This window comes from Vigna umbellata, chromosome 11 (assembly GCF_029865625.1).
Source record: "Vigna umbellata cultivar VRB3 chromosome 11, Vumbellata_1.0, whole genome shotgun sequence".
Lineage (NCBI taxonomy): Eukaryota > Viridiplantae > Streptophyta > Magnoliopsida > Fabales > Fabaceae > Vigna > Vigna umbellata.
In genome coordinates this window covers 6670400-6690577 of record NC_142175.1, presented here as the reverse complement: position 1 = coordinate 6690577, position 20178 = coordinate 6670400, and the positions used below count along the sequence as shown (strand labels likewise).

At 32.9% G+C, this 20178-nt stretch overlaps 2 protein-coding genes across 2 annotated transcripts; one reads left to right on the top strand and one right to left on the bottom strand.

The window, feature by feature from the left end:
* Positions 1 to 3057: 3057 nt before the first annotated feature.
* On the top strand, positions 3058 to 4165 carry LOC148190858 (germin-like protein subfamily 1 member 20). The gene is made up of 2 exons (XM_088101910.1): positions 3058 to 3224; positions 3490 to 4165. Exons 1-2 carry the CDS (start codon positions 3110 to 3112, stop codon positions 4035 to 4037), a joined length of 663 nt encoding a protein of 220 aa, XP_087958036.1. The 5' UTR covers positions 3058 to 3109; the 3' UTR covers positions 4038 to 4165.
* Positions 4166 to 19116: 14951 nt separating this feature from the next.
* Positions 19117 to 19446, bottom strand: LOC148190857 (uncharacterized). The gene has a single exon (XM_088101196.1). It carries the CDS (start codon positions 19444 to 19446, stop codon positions 19117 to 19119), a length of 330 nt encoding a protein of 109 aa, XP_087957322.1.
* Positions 19447 to 20178: the final 732 nt, after the last annotated feature.

Here is a 20178-nt window from a genome sequence, read left to right as displayed (position 1 = left end):
GGCTTCTTACAAAATATGACCTAAAATTGGGCCCAAAGGTGCAAATCTGTCCATAACAAAAATAATTAAAATTACAAAACGAAATTAAAAAATGTGGCAGCGCTCTTGAAGTCCTAATCATAATTCCAAAATTGTCCTGCAATTAATATTGAGAATATTTAGATTCAGATAATCCAAATTAATTAAAAATATGAATTATTGATCAAAATAAGCCCAACTAGTGAAAATGAGATAATAATGTAGAATTAAACACAATTCACTAATAAGATTTGGTGCGAAAAGCTAAGTGAATAGTACAAAATAATGATTCATCATTGATCATTTAATGTCATTTAATGCTTGCTCTAAACAACAAAGTGTTTTCGGTTTCCTACCGTTAGGTAGCATTTTACAATTAAGTTCTTTTCTTTGAAGATGCCAAGCGTATTGAGGTACTTGTGAAGCGTAAATATATCTAATTAAAGTACTCGAATCAACATTATTAAAGATAAAATAGTGTTGGCTACCATCTTCCAATCGACAATAATAGGAATAAAATAGTGTTAACTAACCCTCACAAATTACCGAATATATTTTGATCTTATTTTCAGTTTTTTATTCGGTTATAAATATTTATTTAGGATTGTGATATATGATTTTGTGTCGTTTTTGTGTTCTTTTGATAGACTCTAATAGTGTCAAGATGGTAGGCGACACTATCTTTTCGTTGCTAATCTCAAGTACTCTTGTAATGGATTTACAAAAAGAGTGAATCCAAACATTTGCCGAAGAGAATTTGAGTTTAGGAAAGCTTTTTATTTTCCAAAATAATTTCAAAGATAGGTAAGTATAGTCAACATTATTATCTATCTTTTTATATTTACTTAGTTTATGCATGATAGGAAAATATGGTTCAAATTCAATTTTTGCAAGACATAGTCCAAGGAAAAAATTGGCCAATTTATTTTGTGAATGATTTCATGAGATCATATACATATTCAAACACTCTTTTGCTGTTAAAATAGTTGAGTGCCCACCAATCTTTAACACTCCATTCTCACATCAGACCACCACCCAACAATCGTACCACCTTTATCGAACCACCATAGGCCACCACACGAAGTCTTCTTCTCTAATGCGTCATAACCACCATCTTCGCAAGTTCCACAACAAACCTACCATGCATCGCCGATAGCCATCACCAATATGTCCTGGAGATACAATCAGGCCTAACTAGCCCAAATTCTTCTCGCCTCTGCCAATCCAACCCACACAGCCTATGAAGGACTCTGTTGCTAGCCACCGAAACCCTCATGGCTACTCCACTGGTGCAACCGTCAACAACCCTCACGGACTAGAACAGCGCTAACGGATCCCCAAAAAGAAATCCCTAAACTCAAAACCCTAACTTTCTCAATCTGAACTTTAACCCCAATATCGCAACAAAACTCCAAAACGTGTTTCAATCCTTGCGCCATCCCTGTGTCCCGTCGCGCCTCCGCCGCACTTTCGTAGTGCTCTCGTCGCCTCTGCCACTTAGGCGCCTACTGGCCGCGAATAACGAACGTTGCATATGAGCCGTCGATTTTGCATCCTCCTCATTACAAACCATAATAGAACTAGAAAGAGAAGAGGGAAGAAGAAGAATGACCAATCGCGCCGCCACGAGCAACCACGAGCGTCGCTGCGAGCCACCACGAACGCTGCCTGTCGCGCCATCTCCACACCGTCGTCGTGAGGTCGTTGCCTCCGCTCAAGACGCAGATCAACCTTGCTCCAACGTTGGGTCATCTGCGGCGAAGAGAAATGGCAGAAGCTTCAAGCTTCTATCTTGTGCGGGATGAGGGATAAAGAGAGAAAAGTATTCAAAAAGATCTTTCAGAGTGTTAGACATCGATTGGAATTTTAACTGAGGTCATGTGGTGTATATGCCTCAGGTCCCCAGTGAACCGAGGTCGTAGATGAGGACTCAAAAAGTTGTCAGGCCAAAAGTCAAATCTGCAAGAATTTTCCAGGGTGTTAGGCATCGGTTGGAATTTTAACTGACGTCATATGGTGTATATGCATCGGTTCTCCTTGAACCGAGGCAGAAAAGTTCAACTAAACTACAAAAAATGCCACCGCATTCTGATAAGCTTCGGTTGCTCGTAAACCGAAGCCTATTGTGTGAGTTTAAATCCTCTTTTTTTACTAGTGCTAATATATTTTGATATTATTTTTAATTTGGTTATAAATATCTATTTAGGATTGTGATATATGATTTTGTTGTGTTTTTGTGTTCTTTTGACAGACTCTAATAGTGTCAAGATGGTAAGCGACGCTATCTTTACATCGCTAATCTCGTGTATTCTTGTAATGGATTTATAGAAAGAGGGAATCTAAAAATTTCTCGAAGAGAATTTAGTTTAGGAAAGGTTTTTATTTTCCAAAATAATTTCAAAGATAGGTAAGTATAGTCAACATTATTATCTATCTTTTTATATTTACTTAGTTTATTCATGATAGGAAAATATGGTTCAAATTCAACTTTTGCAAGACATAGTCCAATGAAAAAATTGGCCAATTTATTTTGTGAATGATTTCATGAGATCATATACATATTCAAACACTCTTCTGCTGTTGAAATAGTTGAGTGTCATTTTCTGAAGTGGTTGACAGCGGCATCAAAAAATGGTCTCTATGTTTAGCCGTGGTGAGGTGAATATATTGGATGATAAGTATGACCCAGTCCCTCACAAAAAATTTAGTATTCGACCCATTTAAAATATTGTCATGAATGTACTATATTGAGACAAAGTCTAAACTGAAATCTGATTAAGATAACGATAATCCTCTCAAAAAATAATATTACTGGAAAAAGTATAAGAAGCAAAGTCAGGTGATTAGGTAACACCGAAACACTTGCGTTTTCTTTTTCACATGGGACATCTCCTTAGTCTACTCTTTGATCAAGCACGCATGTAGTTGTTAAGGAATTGTTCCTCACTAAATAAAAAATTAATTACGGTAAATACAATCTGCAAAGCAATCGATGCTTCATCCTTATAAATACCGATCTCCAAATGAATCAAAACTCACTTCTCACAACATTACAAAGCAGAAGAACCGTTTGATACCGAAAGGGGAAAAAATGAAAGCTGTTTACTTGTTTGTTGCCGTCTTGGCTCTCACTTCTTCACTTGTCTCTGCTTATGACCCTAGTCCCCTGCAAGACTTTTGTGTTGCAATCAAGGAACGCGATGGTGGTACGTAAAAATATTCTTCAATCATATATATAGATACAATTATATATTCAAAATGATTTTATTAAATTCCTAATCACCCATTTATACAATGTAATTTTGAAAGAATTATATCTTGTTTTTACTATTTGGATATGACATAAATGAATAACATTTATTTTTTTACCAACTTTACTTTTAGATAATTTTGAATACCTCAATTTAAAAATAATTCATAATGATCTAATATATAAATCTTCTTTCTTACCATTTGGTTTGCAATTGGTAGTGTTTGTGAATGGAGAATTTTGCAAAGACCCAAAGGCAGTGAAAGCTGAAGATTTCTTCTTACATGTGGAACCTGGGAACACCGACAACCCCCTGAATGCAGAGGTGACTGCTGTGGCTGTTGATAAACTACCTGGATTGAACACGCTGGGCATATCTTTGGCTCGCATAGATTTTGCACCAAAGGGTTTAAACCCTCCCCACACCCACCCTCGTGGCACTGAGATCCTTATAGTTCTCGAAGGAACACTTTATGTTGGATTTGTATCCTCAAATCAAGATGGAAATCGCCTTTTCACCAAAGTCTTGAACAAGGGTGATGTCTTTGTCTTCCCAATTGGTCTCGTTCACTTCCAACTCAATGTCGGTTATGGAAATGCTGTTGCTATTGCTGGTCTTAGCAGTCAAAATCCAGGAACTGTTACTATTGCAAGCGCTTTGTTTAAAGCTGTTCCTCCTATTTCTGTTGAGGTTCTCGCCAGGGCTCTTCAACTCGATAACAAAGTAATTGAAGACCTTCAAAGGAGATCATGGTACGGCAAGGACTAGTTTGTCCGGGAACATCATCCATCATTTCTTATTCTATAACTATAATCAATTTCGTGTTTCTATCACACCCATGCACTGGACCTCCAACTAATTACTAATATAATAAATAAAATGCATCTTGATTGTTATACTCTAGTATTTCTTTTTTTTTTACTTTGATTTCGTTTATTCCAATGTTTGTCAATTTAATAAAACAATGTATTCTTCAAATAGTTGTGCTTGGATACAATATCAGAGTCTTTAAGATAACACGTCGTTGATTAAGTTCGGTTGTCGATGTTTTTCCTATATTGTTCCTTTTCTCCTATATATTTAGGATGTTAAAGTGAGCTATATATCGTAAACCCAATAATGAATTTCATGTTTCTATACATCACTCAATGCAGTATATTTTTATATAATTATGGGTCGTATAAGAATTAAAAAAGTGCTGGACGAAGTGAAATTTTGAACCTCTTGACATATTTATATATATTATGACCAGTAACATATTAAAACCTTGTATTTTTATCATCAAGCAAAAATATGTTCATTTGTTAACACCGTAGAAGTGTATGTAGTTTCTACTTTAGAAAATAACTTTTATTTTTAAAGTACATATGCTTTTACTTTAAAAACATTATACATTTGATGCTAATAATGATGGCATAAATATTAGAGTGCTATACTTTTATTCAAATTCAAATGGTTAGACAAAAGAGATAAGAAAGGAAAAGAAAATGAAATGAAATAAAACAAACTATTGCAAATTAAAAAATGATATGCCACAAATAAAGATAAATGTGACAAATAATAGATGTGATTGACGAAAACTGCGGTATTTGATGAATGTTCTAATATTGGAATTACACATGGTGGAATAAGAGACACATGGTTCTTGGTATGCGAATTTCACGATTTTATTATATTTAAATATATAAAATTTGAATTAATTTTATTATAGAAACAATCTTACTTTTTTAAATATTTTATTTGATGAGAGTGTTCAAATTTAATGAATTATGTGTTTTATTTAGGTAAACGATTTTTGTTACTACTAAAAATAAAAAATTGTTTATTAATTACTAAAAATATTAATGTTGATGATTTTTCTAATTGATCTAGTTTAAAGATAATTTTGGATCAAAGTTTGTCAAGCTTTTTCAATTATTATTAACAAAGATGTCTCTTGATTGATATCACTAAAATTACTTTTTTTTTATATCCATCACAATTATTTAAGTTGACTTTGATGTATGTGGATTACTTTAGTAATTTTACAACTTTGTTGATGGGATGCTTTTTCTTTTTAATTCTTTTATAATGTTGATTGAAAATCTTCCCATTCACATTATAAAAAATGTTGGTTAAAAGTTTACTCATTATGAAAAAAAAAAAAGTTAACAAACTATTGAAAAACTAATAATATTGGTTTTGATGATAAAAAATAATCATTGTAAACATCAATAAAATATTAATCATGATTGTTAGAATAAGCTCTTCCTTCCAAGCTATATGACTTAAGGTGGAAACTTTCAAATAGGTTTATGGTTACAGAATATTGATGATTGATAGCAAATCTCCTAGTCATGGTCAAACACTATCAAGAAAGGTGAAAATCATCCTTTTGGTAGTAGTGGTCATGTGCACATACTTTATATGTATTTTTCTTGGCTCTTTTGACATTTCTTTTCTATTTTTCTCAATATTTATTCAGCACCCAAACAAAATCACTATAACATTGCACTTGAATAAGAAGAAAAGAAAATGGAAAAAACATATTAGAATCAAAAGATAGAATATCAAACTCAAGCAAACATAATGAAACCTAACTCTATGAACTTTCTAATGAACTAATAACCAGTATGAACTGAAATATGCAAAATAAAATCACTCAAAGGGACATATATATGGTGAAGTTTTGAAAATGAACATTTGTTTTCAAAGTTAACTAATAAGTAGAGGCAAAAAAGACCAAACATGACTTTAGATAACATGGAATGATTTGAACATAAAAATGACCCAAACATATGATATGACCAAATTGAAAATATGAACAAAAGACTTAACAAACGCTAAGCACATAAACATGTTATCCAACACATTTAGGAGAATTTAGAAGGCATAAAATAGTAGTCAAAACTGCTAAAATAGAACCTGGAAAACATTGATGATAACATTCTGGCAACTCTAACCCTTGCTCATAAATTTCTTCACAAAGGACTTTCATTTTACTATAGACACATATTATTTTCTTAAATATGTTTGATCATGATTAAGGGATATATAATGGTCAGTTAAAAAATAATCTAATTTGTGTTCATAAAATATTATTTTCTTGGACAAACTACATAAAATTATGAATAAGGTGAATCTCTTATTTTAGAAAATGCCACAATTCTTGTTCGCAAAATATAATGACATTAAAACTGTCACACCTGTCATTTAATACACTATACAGTGACATTTTAAATATATAAATAATTTCAATTAAAATTATAATAATTTATCTTATTAGAAAACAATTCTAGTGGAGGCAATGGCACATTAGAATGTTGTTATTCTCGTTATCTTAGGTGTTTGTAATTGTCATTTTTCCAATGAAATTATAAATGTAATACATGGTTTACTATTATAATTCAAATATTTTATTATTTTTATTTATTCATGTTGTAATATAATAAAATTTATTTTTCATAATGACAAATATATATATATATATATAATATTATAGAAAAAGAAAATAATTAACCAATCGTTTTAACATAACAAAGGCATGAAGAAAATGATGGGGCTACAAAAGTTGCCCCAATTAACCTCAGGGTATGAAATGTGTTTCACTTGCTCCAATTATAGATGAATGACTCGATGCATGAATGGAAAATAAAACAACTGCCCTAATGAAAGGATGAGAGGATGCTCTTGTTTGACTAATTACTCATGCTAAATTTGGAGCTTTGAAAACATGTCAACCAAAAAGAATCAACCCCAACATTTGAAAGGAAATCCTGGAACAGTTTCAAATTTTTTCTTTTTCTTTTTTTTTCTTCAATTAATTTTTAGGACAGACATACTTGCATGTCAAAATATTTTCTTTTGAATTAAAACTTTTAAAAGATAATCATCAATATTTGACTATGTGTGGGCTTTATTAGGCTTCTACCGTGACCACGACTAGGGATATGGAAAAATGGATAGAAAGGCCAAAAAATTTATGTGAGGATTTTTTGAAACAAGAATATTTTTAATAAGTTGCATTTGGTTTCTCTTTGTTCACCCTTTTTAATTTTCTTTTTTCTATTTTGACTTTTTATTCTTCTCCCCCAAACCTTTTGCTTTCCTTTTTTGTTGTTTTTTGGCATAACAATGTTATTTCTCAAGCTTTGTTTTTCGAAATTTGTATTGGTGAACCATCAGTCAAATGCAAACATTATGTATTTAGAAAACACACTTTTAATGGCATGTGTCTACACATTAAGAAGAGGGATTTAAGGAAATAGAAACTCATGTACACCTTTCAACTCATTTCATTTGGGTTCAATTGCAGGCCATACTAGCTTACCAAGAAAAACCAAAAACCATATCTTGATTCTAAAACTCACCTTAAGTTCAAATAGATATAAATTGACCCCAAAAAGCATCGTCTTTTTTGACTCAGAAAAAACCACAAATCCTTTTTTTTTCTTCTATTTTTGGCATTCAAGTTCGGATAAGGAAGACTCACTTAAGTCATTGCTCCCAAAAAGAGAAGAAATATGTGAAAGACCCCAGCAGAAGTCTCTACGCTGCACGACTCGCGGGGTCGAAGGAAAATCAAGCAAACAACCTCAATTGATACAAATTGATTTTTCTTACCGTAGCATTGTTGAAGTTCCAATTAAACCTACCCCCTACGACCCCTCTGGAATGGAGAATGGGAGAAAACTCTCCCTGGCGTGACAAAGAACCTTGAGGATCAACCTGAGCACACACCGAAATTATGCCTCCATTGCCTAGAACGAGAAGAAAAACTGATGGAGAATACCTAAGGCTCAAAAGAAAAAATGAAGACGGTGGAGGATGATTAAGACTTTCAATCCCTAACATTTTCAATTAAAATTTGTACCATGTCATAAACTGTTCACCTAAAAAAAATTTCACATAATATAACACTACTAGATCAGCATTTTAAGTGTGCATCACGTCATCATAGTTTAACGTTGTCTGTCATCATTTAGCGGAAAAGGCAAAATTGACTCAATTTTTCAAAAATTTGAATCCAATTAAGACCATTACAAACTAGAGGACTCACTTGAGATTATCCTACAAATAAGAGGATAATCGATTAAACCAAAAATTTATCCAATAGATATTATAAAAAAGACAATCTTAGTTAATGCTAATTGAAAGTTTACGTATATAAAAAAGTGTAACAAAATTGTTGACAAAAAAAACTAACATCGGTTTCGATGATAAAAAATAATAATTGTATACATCAAAAAATATCCAATAAAAAAAATAATAGTTGTTAACTAAAAAACTCTCTAGTTGTATACGTGGTGATAATTAATTTTATATATTTTGTTTGTTTCAAATGTCACTATACACTTATGTAGTTGTTTCAGAAAAAAATTATAGATTTTGTCACCATAAAGAATAATATCACTGTCTTAATCAAATTCTTGTAATACCTGTCATTTAATATATTGTATATAAAGTGATATTTTTAAAAATTATGACAGTCTTAACAAATTGTTGTAATACCAATAATTTAATATATTGTACAAAGTGATATTTTTAAAATTTTAAATAATGTTAATTAAAAATTTCATAATTTTATTTATTGGAAAACAATTTCAATATAATAAGCAATGTAAGTAATTGAAGTTCAATGTTTATTCAAATAAATTAAGATAGCAACATAAAAAATTTAACCAATTTTCTCAAGTAAATTATACCTTATTAATAGAGGATGTACCAAATTAACGGTCGCTAAATATTTGGGAACATCCTATTTAAAAGTAATGTAGGCAAGGTTTGTATTTGGTTTTTGAAAGTTGTAAGCTGATTTTTCATATTCACAACCTTATCCTTCATATTTGGTGAAGTTGCACAATACAAAATTTTTTTAAATTATCTAACAAATTTGATTGATGAAAATAAATTCGTTGATAAATTAAAATTTTTGACAGATTTTATTAATAGATTTATTATCAACAAAACAAATTGTCTATAGCTTTGTTAGTAATACATATTTCATTTATGGATAAATTTATCGATAAATGAAATATGTATTATCGATGGAGTAATTCATGCATAAAAAGAGTAGCAACTTTCTCTGTCATAAAACATTTCTTCATCTTCTTCCCTATTGCACAATTTACCATTACTATAACCCAAAGCCTCTAGATACATGAGAGGCAACGTCTCTTCATCTTTTTCTCCTATTCATGCCCAAACCACAAGACCACCGAGTTGCCATGTTGGTCGAGCTACCTTTTGTTCGTTGAGACACTACACACATTCTCTAGTGTTGTAAGACCCAAGAAAATTATATCTAGAAAATGTGATAATCATGGCATTTATTATTTAAAATAAGAAAAAATAATCATTATAGAAGTGAATGGTAGAATAATTGGTTAAAGCTCCTTATTATGGATTGGTGGTCATATGTTTTATTCTTGTTGTCACTACAAAAAAGAAGGGCATTACCGAAGGCCAGAAGCCCTCGGAAACAGCCCAAAGCCGTCGGTAAAAGGTAATTATCGAAGGCTTATCGACGGCCAAAGAGCCCTCGGTAAATCCCTTGTCGCTAACATTTACCGAGGGCTTTAGCCCTTCGGTAATTACCGAGGGCCAAAAGCCTTCGGTAATTACCGAGGGCCAAAAGCCTTCGGTAATTACCGAGGGTCAAAAGCCTTCGGTAATTACCGAGGGGCAAAAGCCTTCGGTAATTACCTTTTATACTGTAATTGGGAAGTTATACACCCCTGAACGATATTTACTCTGCCACAATTTTATACTGTAATTGGGAATTACCAGCATCTAACAATTACCGTTGTTCTCTTCAGCAAAAGGAAGGGATATAGGACCAAGTTGTGCCTATTGGAGACAATAAACATCACTTTAATGCACCAAAATTTGGCCATAAAACACACAAAAACAGCAAGCATAGCACCATAATTTTTACACATACTGGACCGAAAAGAAACTCCAGCAACATCCAATAACATTAGGTTTCAAACCATGTTTCCAGAAAATAACAAAACACCAAAACTAGATTTTCTAGCATCACATTTTTCAGAGGCATGCATCCAAAAATTCACAAAAAAAAAAAGCAATGCACCCAAAGAACAAAAACCATGAATTCACGTTCATAAAAAAAACAAAACAACAACAGTTTTTATTGCTTTTTTTTTCGTGCTGAATGAGATAGAAATCAAGATTTCAATGGCCTAATAAAATTATATAACCCAACATAAATGCACCGCAATACACCAACTCAAATATCTAGGGCAACACTTTGATTTACTACACCCATTCACATTTTAAAACATACAATTTTTTTGACCAGAAAGTTACTACACTAAGCACCCTAACATGGATGATTTTTTAGGACAATATATACATTATATATGCACTAAACCATGCAACTTGAACCCTTCCTAAACCCACTTTAATGCACCCAAAAAAATAGCATACATTATAAACATCTAAGTTTCACTAAATCAGCAGTGTGCTCCAAAACAAAATAAGTCAAAAAGGTCTTCACAACACCATAAATAACATCAATTCACTGGACAACAACGTGTACTGGATTATATATATAAAAAAATCTGTTTCCAGCAACATGATCACTTTTTAGAACAAAATATTAATGACCTGGCAGCACCAATTAATGGGAAGCAAGAAAACAAACACCAAATAAAAAAGCTTGACAGCAATAATCTTATATAACAGGTTTTCAAGTATTGAATATTTGACCTTAAACATTAATTATGGTCATCCTAAAAAACGATAAACATAATGAAAAAGGTTGTTTACTTAGAAAAAAAGTTAGAGGACTTAGGTCCCATAAGTTCCCCAAGACCAGGGTAGGCCTTCAAGCTCTATGACTACTTATAAACATACTTAGCCATTATCCACCAACAAGGTCCTCACATAGGTAGCAGGACTTGACCTATGTCCTTGTCCTTATGAGATATGAGTCTGGTGCTCACCAACTTAGACTCTACTATCTCATGACATCCCCTCACTACACTATCCTCTGAGAAAACCATTGGGCTTTCTCTTACGATGGAGCTTGTTTTTGTTATCAATAGTTTATTATTTCTCCTACATATCTTCTCCTTGGATTCAGTACTTATTGTAACATATATATACCCACTTCTTGAATCTCAGGGTCAATTGTAATTACTGATATCTTCAAACTTTTGGGGAAAAAGGTGAAGAACACAGTCAGTATCTGCGGGTGCAACAACATCAACAAGACACTAGAAGATTACTATAAGATATTCAACAATGATCTATATGCCAAACCAGATTTAAAACAATAGTTTCAAATGTTGTTCTGCCTATTTGAGATCAAACACACAGCTATTTTTATATGGTAGGATCATAGTGGACCATTCAAGATCAAACGAAAGTGGTATTGGACAATCAAGGCAATTTGCAAAACATCAAAAAACCATCTAATTGCACTCTAATTGACCATTCTAGCCTCATGAAGAACAAAACACCACACAGTAAGTGTTGCAGTATTACAATTCTAGTCTACAAGCTCCCATAACCTAATTAAACCTTTAAGTTCACTTTAGACCCAACCAATCATTATAACCCAACAGAGCATACTCTAATTTTCCAGTATGTTAAAGAGTATGAAAGGGTTACAAGGCATAAGCTATGGTGTGTAGGACTTATGTCCTTGGCAGCCTAAACCATCCAGATCCTGACCAATTAATACAATTAGTGTGAAGATTGGAATGAATGAAAAGGGCATTCATTTTGGTAATTAGATGTGCATATGGAACAGAGCAATTGGAGAAGTGGTTGTTGAAAGATGGGTTTCAAGAGATGGTGAAAGGGAAAGGGATTCTAATAAACAGTTGGGGGCACAAGTGTTGATATATGCACACGTTTACAAGCTCAAATCTATTGTGCACTTAGGACAACAACATCACACTCAACCAAATACAGTGGCAACAGTTCATACAATAAAGACATGTCCTTAAACATAAATGATGTACCTGGAAATGATGAAATCTTGGACACTTCACTTCAACTGCAGCCCTTCAACAACTGTGCCTCAGCCCCTAATCGAAACCACAAAACCAGAATATACATTACCACTCAACAACAACTTCAATGCAATGCAATGATATTCAAAACGAAAATGTGTCAACACAGTTTGAACATACCTCCTCACGCAGCAAAAACGGTCTCGTCACGCACCCCTTCGATTGGCGGCGTCGCAATAGTCCAAACCCTACTCAGGCCACCATAGCACCCTCATCAAGCTGCCACACCACCGTCACGAAACCCCTTCCAACGACAATGTAAACCCTTACCTCACCAACCAACTTCCTTAGGATCAATTTCCTTCCACGATAGACGAATGAGCACACCACGATTGAGGAGTGGATCAAATCACAAAAGGGAGAATGACGTAAAGGCTAGGGGAAAGTGCGAAAAAATGGCCACCATTGACCGAGAGAGGGAGATTAGGGTCGAGAGAGGTTTCTGGGGAGAGATGGTTTCACAGAGACTGATTTTCTGAGAATGGGAGAGCGAAATCCCTAATTCTAATTTCACTAAAATGCGGGAATGGGAGAATGGCGTATTCTTTCAGTACTGTCACTGCTCCGTTACCGAAGGACAAAAGCCTTCGGTAATTAACCACTCAAATGACCGTCGATAAATCCTTCGGTAAACGATATTTACCGAAGGCCATAAGACCGTCGGTATTATTCCTTCGGTAATAAATATATTTCTTGTAGTGTGTGTGCATAATCTATATTTATTTCTTTATTTGTTTTGTGTGCATTTGTAGTGTGTATTAATATTTATAATAATTGTTGTGCATTGTTTGTTAAAGTGTGAATGTTTTGTTGTGTTTATTTAACTCTAATTTTAATTATTTCTCTTAGGTCTTATCTTAGAAAAACATAAGAAGAAGATATCATTTGTAAGTACATTTTCGGAGATGAAAATGGTTTATGGTGGGGGCTTTGAGATTGTGTAATTTTTAATAATTAAGAAAAGTATACAAATGTGGTTAACTATTTTAAATAAAAAGATAAAATAGTTTGTTATTTTTATTTAAAAGGTTTTTTAATTTCTAAAAAAAATAAGATTTGGGAAAATTTTATTCAATTAGAAAAATCATTATTATATATTGTTAGACATTTTAAAATATATTCTTGGATATTGTTATATACTAGCTACATATACAAATTAAAAGATATCTTGAGATATTATTATATATAATTAGATATTATTGTTAGATAATAATAATAAAATAGAATGTATTATTTAGGGACTTATCATAATGAATTAGAATAAAAGTATTAAGATAGAATATATTATCTAGGGATTTATTAGAATTAATTAAGTTGAAAATAATTTTATTTTATTATATTATGAAAATAATGGACTTTTATAAATATTTTAAAAATAAACTCAATTGGGTTAGGTATGCCTTCTGTTATATATATATATATATATATATATATATATATATCCTATTTTGATCATATCTTTATCTTTTACATTTAGTTAGCTTGTTATTACTTCTTATTATTATTTTGGACTTAACACAGGGAAAATTATGTCAGAGCAGCTGTAGCGGAATGATTAGCGTGGGATAACAAACCAAGAGGGGTTTTAATACAAACGTGTGCCTTTTTAATTTCTACTCAATTAAACTTACTAAGCAAATAATAATAACAAATAAAGAGAGTAAGTTGAGAGAAATTTGCACAGATGATTTTATCCTAAACAATTTGTAAAAGTTTAGAAAACACCTCTCTTGAAGCCACAAGAGATGAGACACACTTCCCTTAAACACACCAAGGGACGAACACCTCCTTCGAATACTTCACGAAGGATGAACACCTCCTTTGAGTCTTCACAAAGAATGAAATATTTCCTCCGAATACTTCACGAAGGATGACTTCCTCTTCCAAACACCTCCTCAAACGCACCAAGGATGAACCGGTTATTCCTCTATCACCGTAGCAGCACTACACCAGCTCCATAGGCGCTCGGACGGTGAGCGATGGTCTTCTGCGCCCAAGCCTCAGAGATGACGCCCAAGCTTCGTGCATGCGGCTCTCAAGCGCCCACAAAGGGTCGCCCGGGTGGTGAGCAGTACTCTTCTACGCTCAAGCCTCCTAAAATGGCGCCCAAGCTTCGAGCACTCCTACCTTCTAGCGCTTTTCCAGGCCTTTCTGAGCTCCATCTCCATGGCACTTCATCCCTGCTTTCCATATTATCTCATTTTCTATCAAAACAGGGGAATTAGTCATAAAATCATTATATTCAACCTCAACTCTCTTATTCTCACAACTTAACAGAAAAACAGGATTCCAAGCAAGTTTCTAAGAAGAAAAGGGTGTTTTTAGTATCAAAATTACATCACAAATAATGGTATTTTCAACCGTTATTAGTATCCGCTAGTAAAATCCACGGCGGGTAGTTACTATCTGCGGATAGTTATTAGCTGCGGGAAACGGGTAGCGGGTATTTTAGTACCCGCTTCTAAACAGGTTGGGTGCTGGTATTAAACTATCCGCCTCGCGAGTACCCGCTACCCGCATAAAATAATAAAAAAATATTAATTTTTATTTCTTTAAATTAAATTGAATTAAAAATATAATTAATTTATATTTTATTTTGTTAAATTTAATTAAAATTAAATTTGTATTTGTATTTAATTTACTTTATAATATTATATATACACACATATATATATATATATATATATATTGTATATTTATTTAAATTTTATTTAAAAGTTTTATCAAATATATTTTTTTAATTTTTTGCGGATATCCGCGAGTTATGGGTCAGATTTTTTTTTGCGGGTCGGCTTAAGTTTAGGCACTTTTCGTGCCCGACCCGACCAATTATCATTCCTAGGTTCAACACAGTAAAACGAAATCGAAACATAATGCAACAAAGCCAATGTAGAAATGAAATGCACAAACTAGAGTCGATATGCACGGCTGGAATCCAAAATTCATATTCAAAATGAAATGAAAAAGGGGAACGAAATTGGAACCCAGAAGAATCGAACGAAAGCAAAAGAACGCAAATCAAAGAACTCAAAACGAATTGAAAACGAATTGAAAATACCCTAAAGAATTTGCAATGCGAGAATGAGAATGGAATTTAAATGGGTAGAATATAAATATCAAGCTAAAAGCACAAAACGAATTTGCAAAATCAAAATTAGATTACTTAAATTCAAAGTGCGCGAAAATATAAATGAAAACCTAAAACCCCAGCATGGGGGAGCTCTCCCTTGTTGTCCAAAAGTGTTAGAATCGTAAAATTAGAGAGTGAGGGATGTCCAAATGAGAGAGCTCCCCCTTTGGGTCCTTGATAACACTCTAGATTTACATATTTTTCTCTGTTAAAAATCATTTCTTAGATTTCTTTAGTTTTTAATTTCTTAGAATTAGGCTAGTTTTATGTTTTTCTCTTAATTCTTTAGTTTTATAAAAATTTAGTTAAAAATAGGTTTTTAGATGTAATTTTTAGCTTTTGTTAATTAGTAGGAAAATAATAATTTTTTTTAGAAAATCTTTAATAAAAATCTTTCTTTTTAATTGTTAGATTTTCTTTCTTTAATTTGGTACTGTTTTTTTTTTTTTTTTTGCAGAGAGGGGCTGGTGCTGTTTGGGCCAAATTAGAAAGTCCAGTGCTGATTAAAATGGAGTGCAGTGTGTGCAAGGAGTTGAGCTGAAGCCTTCTTAGCCAATTAGTGAAACGGTGCGTAGAAGACCAAAGCTGAAGGGGGTCTCTTGTTTTACCATTGATTCGTGCAGAGGATCAGATTTGGGGAATTTATCCCAATTTTCTCAACACTCAAGCGAGGGCTTGCAAAGAGGACTTCTTCCCCAATTCCTTCAACCTAGGTTCATGGTTCAGCAAGGAGGAGAACCAAAGTGGAGAAGCAAGCTCCAAGGCCCAAAAAGGAAGCCGGCCCAGAGCTAAATCGGTTCGGGGAAGCAAATCGGAAGGAGTGCTGAGCTGGATTGTTGGTTAGAAGCACGTGCGAAGCAGTTGACAGTTGAAAGCAGTGCGGTTCAGAGTTGTTGAAGATCAATCAAGAAGCTTTCCAGTTAGTTTTTTTAGCTCTTTCTTTTCCCCCTTTCTTTTCTCTTTTCGTTTTTCGACCCTATATAAAGGGGTTTTTCACCATGGATAGAAAGAACACTTCTTCATATACTTTTGAGATACATTTTCAGATGCTCTGTAGATTAGGGTTTTTACGCTTTTCTTAGAGTAGAAGTAGAGTTCTCGACTTTTAGATTTCGTTGAGACGATCGCGAGGGTGACAGGCCGCGAGAGTCTTGGTGATTTCCGGTAGTTTGTAAAATTTTCTTTTCATGTTAATAAAGTTGAGTTTTGTGTTCTTGTTCTGTTCTTGTTTATGTTTCGATTTTGTTCTTTGTTTTTTATTTCTGTACTTGTTATGTGTTGAGAAAATGATTTGGATTCTGTAACTCTGCAATTTTATGGTTCCGTTTGGAATTAAATGTCTCCGTAGTGAGCATTCTTCATCGAGATGTCTTCTCGAGACAGAGAACAGTCCAATGCATAAAAATTGATTCAAATATGTGTTTCTTGAATTTGTTTGTGCATTTTAGATTGATGAATAGGTTAATGAACATTGATTGGAAAAATTAGTGGAAAGAGTCAATTTAAAGTTCTGAAATATGACTTAGAATATCCTGTATTGGAATTCATATTATCAGGATGTCTTCCTGAGAGCTCTAAGCACTCTTTTATTCAGTTCAATGTGCAATTCACCTATGACTTCAATTCTGTTTTTTTATTGTGATACTGCTTTTAGAATTTAGGTACTGTTTTTTATTTGTTTCAATTCTAAATTCTGTTATTGATTTCTGGTGATATATAGATTAGGATAGAGTAATCTGTATTGCATTTTAATTTTACTTTGATTTTTGTTTTCCTATGAATAGACTAAGTTTAGTAGATTAGATGTTGAACTGTCTACTCTTAGAATCTTGTTCAGTTTTAGTTTTAGTTTCATTTTGCTGTATTAGGTGAGTTTTAATTGCACTCAGTTCTCATTTTAGTTAGGTTCTGTTTTGTTATGCAGTTATTTTACAAGTTAGATTAGGTTCCAGTTTTGTTTTTATTTCTTTGCATTTTATTTCTTGATTTTTTTTTCTTTCATACAGATTTGATTCCTTTATTCTTTTCTCTTTAATTTCATTGTTTCATATTTCATTTCCCCACCTTGCTTTAGTAGTTATTAGATAGTAAATAAATACAAGATTTAACTCTACACTTTAGACTTAATTTTAGCCAAGTCTTTGGATTGATACCTAGGTTGTCCCTATACTACATTAGTGGGGAAACTTAGTTTGTTCTGTTTTTGCGCGACGAAAAACAGTTTAACAGTCCTAAAACCCTAGTCCGAGGTTAGCCCACAAATTGAGCTTTTAGTATTTTGACCTAAAATGGCCCAATGGTCCAAATCTGTCCAAAAATACACTAAAAACGAATTTACAATTGAATTAAATCTAAAACGCCTATGTGGAGAGTGGTTGTTAACATTCTTGACCTCTGGAAGTCCCAAAATAGTATTCCAAACAATTCCCTGCAATTAATAATGGAAATAATTAGCCTCAAATATTCAAATTAACTAAAATAAGAGTTACTTGTCAAATTAAGCCCAAATATCAAAACTGAGGAAATATTGGACAATTAAGCACAATTTCCTAATCAAATGTAGTACAATAAGCTAAGTGAATAGTAGAAAATATTGATTCATCAAGGAACAATCTATTATAGGAACCTAAATGCTGTTACTTGTTTCAATTGCATGAAAAATGGTCATACGTAAAATAAATGTAGAATTAAACATTATGGTGTTCCAAATGGAATATGCATGGATTCCTATTATAAAATAATTTGTCTCTAACTTCAAAGCACCCAAATAAGTATTTTGTTTTTGGACCAAAATATTATTTTTCTATTTTGCAGGCAATTTTAAAATTAAGGAAGAAGTTTTTTGGTGTGCATCAAAATTTTGTAAAGTACAAATTGTCAAATTAAGGGGGAGATTTTAACATGAAAGAAAATTTTGAAAATTATTTTTGTGTACTACTTTAAGGGAGAGAGATAATCTTTCCTACACAACTCTTTTTTATAACGATAAAAAAAGGGAAGAAATATATGTTTAAAGGCTTTAAAACGTTTATCTTTTTTCTACTAATGCTCTCTCTTCTTTAAGTTGTGTATGAGAACAAGTTATTAAAAAAGACTTTAAACCAAAGGAGTTTTTTATCATCATAAAAAAGGGAGAGACGGTTAGCAAAAGGATGAAGCATAAAAGTTTTATTGATGCCCAAAATCAAGTTTCAAGTGCTCACTTTGCAAGAACATCTTCATGAAGACTTCTATTATGTGTTAAAGCTTTTGTAATAAATAGTTTCATGTATAGGGCCTTATATGCTTTTTGATTCCATGAAAGTTATTCTCTAAAATTCATTTTGGAGTCAAAAAGACTCTGCATTAATCAATTATCTACTTAAGATAATCAATTATCATAGAGAGGTTTTTAAAGTTTTCTAAAAAATTAATTTTGGCTTTAGAATAACGGATTACTAGAAAATGATAATTGATATTGCCTCCAGCTGAGGCATCCAACATCAATTTAGTTTGTGAGCCAAGACCTCCAAGGAAAAGAATGACTACCGTTGCTTCATCAAAACCATGAGTAGGGGTCTTTCTTAGCAAGCTCTTGTATCTATCCCATGCTTGCCCTAATGTCTCCTCCATGCCTTGCCTGAAAGAAGAGATTTATGGCTTCCCTTTGTTGATTTGGGAAGTATTTGTTCAAGAATTTTGCAACCGCATCTTCCTACTCAGTCAAGCTATTTTCAGCAAAATAGTTCAACCACAATTTAGCATTGCCTCCCAGTGAGAAAGGAAACAAGTTCAGTCTAATAGCATCATTTGGCACTCCATTCAGCTTCACAGTATTGTAGATCTCACTAAAAGTGGTCAAATGCTCATATGAACTTTCATGTGACAGTGCATTGAATTGGTTGCTCTTCACTGGATGGATCAACGCATGCTTCATCTCCATACTTGTGGCATTGACCCTCGGGTTTGCAATGCTATTAAAATGGTGAGGGCCAACAATTGTTGCATAATCTGCCAAAGTATGCCTACCACCATTGTTGTCCATGCTTTCCTGATCAGATTGTGAGGCTTGTGAAATTTTCTCTAGAGAAGGTTCTATAGTTAATTTATTTCTTATTGGCCTTCTACTAGTCTCAAGTCCTTCAAGAAGAGGTTAAGAACTTTTGTTGCTCCTAGTCCTGACTGTATCCTGCATAAACTAGACACAAAACCCTAGAAAACACTATTAGCACAAAAACAAAAACAAACGACACAAAACACAAATTAAAAATAAGATACAAAATAAAAATAAAAATAAAGTCAAAGTTAATCAAGAATCACACAAATAGAATAGTTTAAACCATGAGTCCCTGGCAACGGCGCCAAAAACTTGTTGATGGATCGACAAGTGTACCAAATCGCATAAGTAATATAAAATGATAAGACCAAGTATCGTGTCCCAAGAGACTCTCGGCACTAGACAATCGTGTGATAACTCGTTTAATTAAGACTTAAAGAAAACGAGATCATTGGTTTCAGATGCAAAGACACAAAATTAAATATGAATGCAGTGTGATCAATAACAGAATAACACAATGATGAATGAATGTTGTTTTTAATATGAGATGAGTATGTTTTTGGGGTTAGATTTCACCAGTTCACTCTCATGTATATAAGAATTCTTCTTCATGCATTAATGTTAACGTCACTCACTAAATCACTTAAACCCGATCCCTCGGCAAAATAAGCTTGTCCTTAATCACTAGTTCATGCAATTCCTAGCATTCCTAGTAATTAA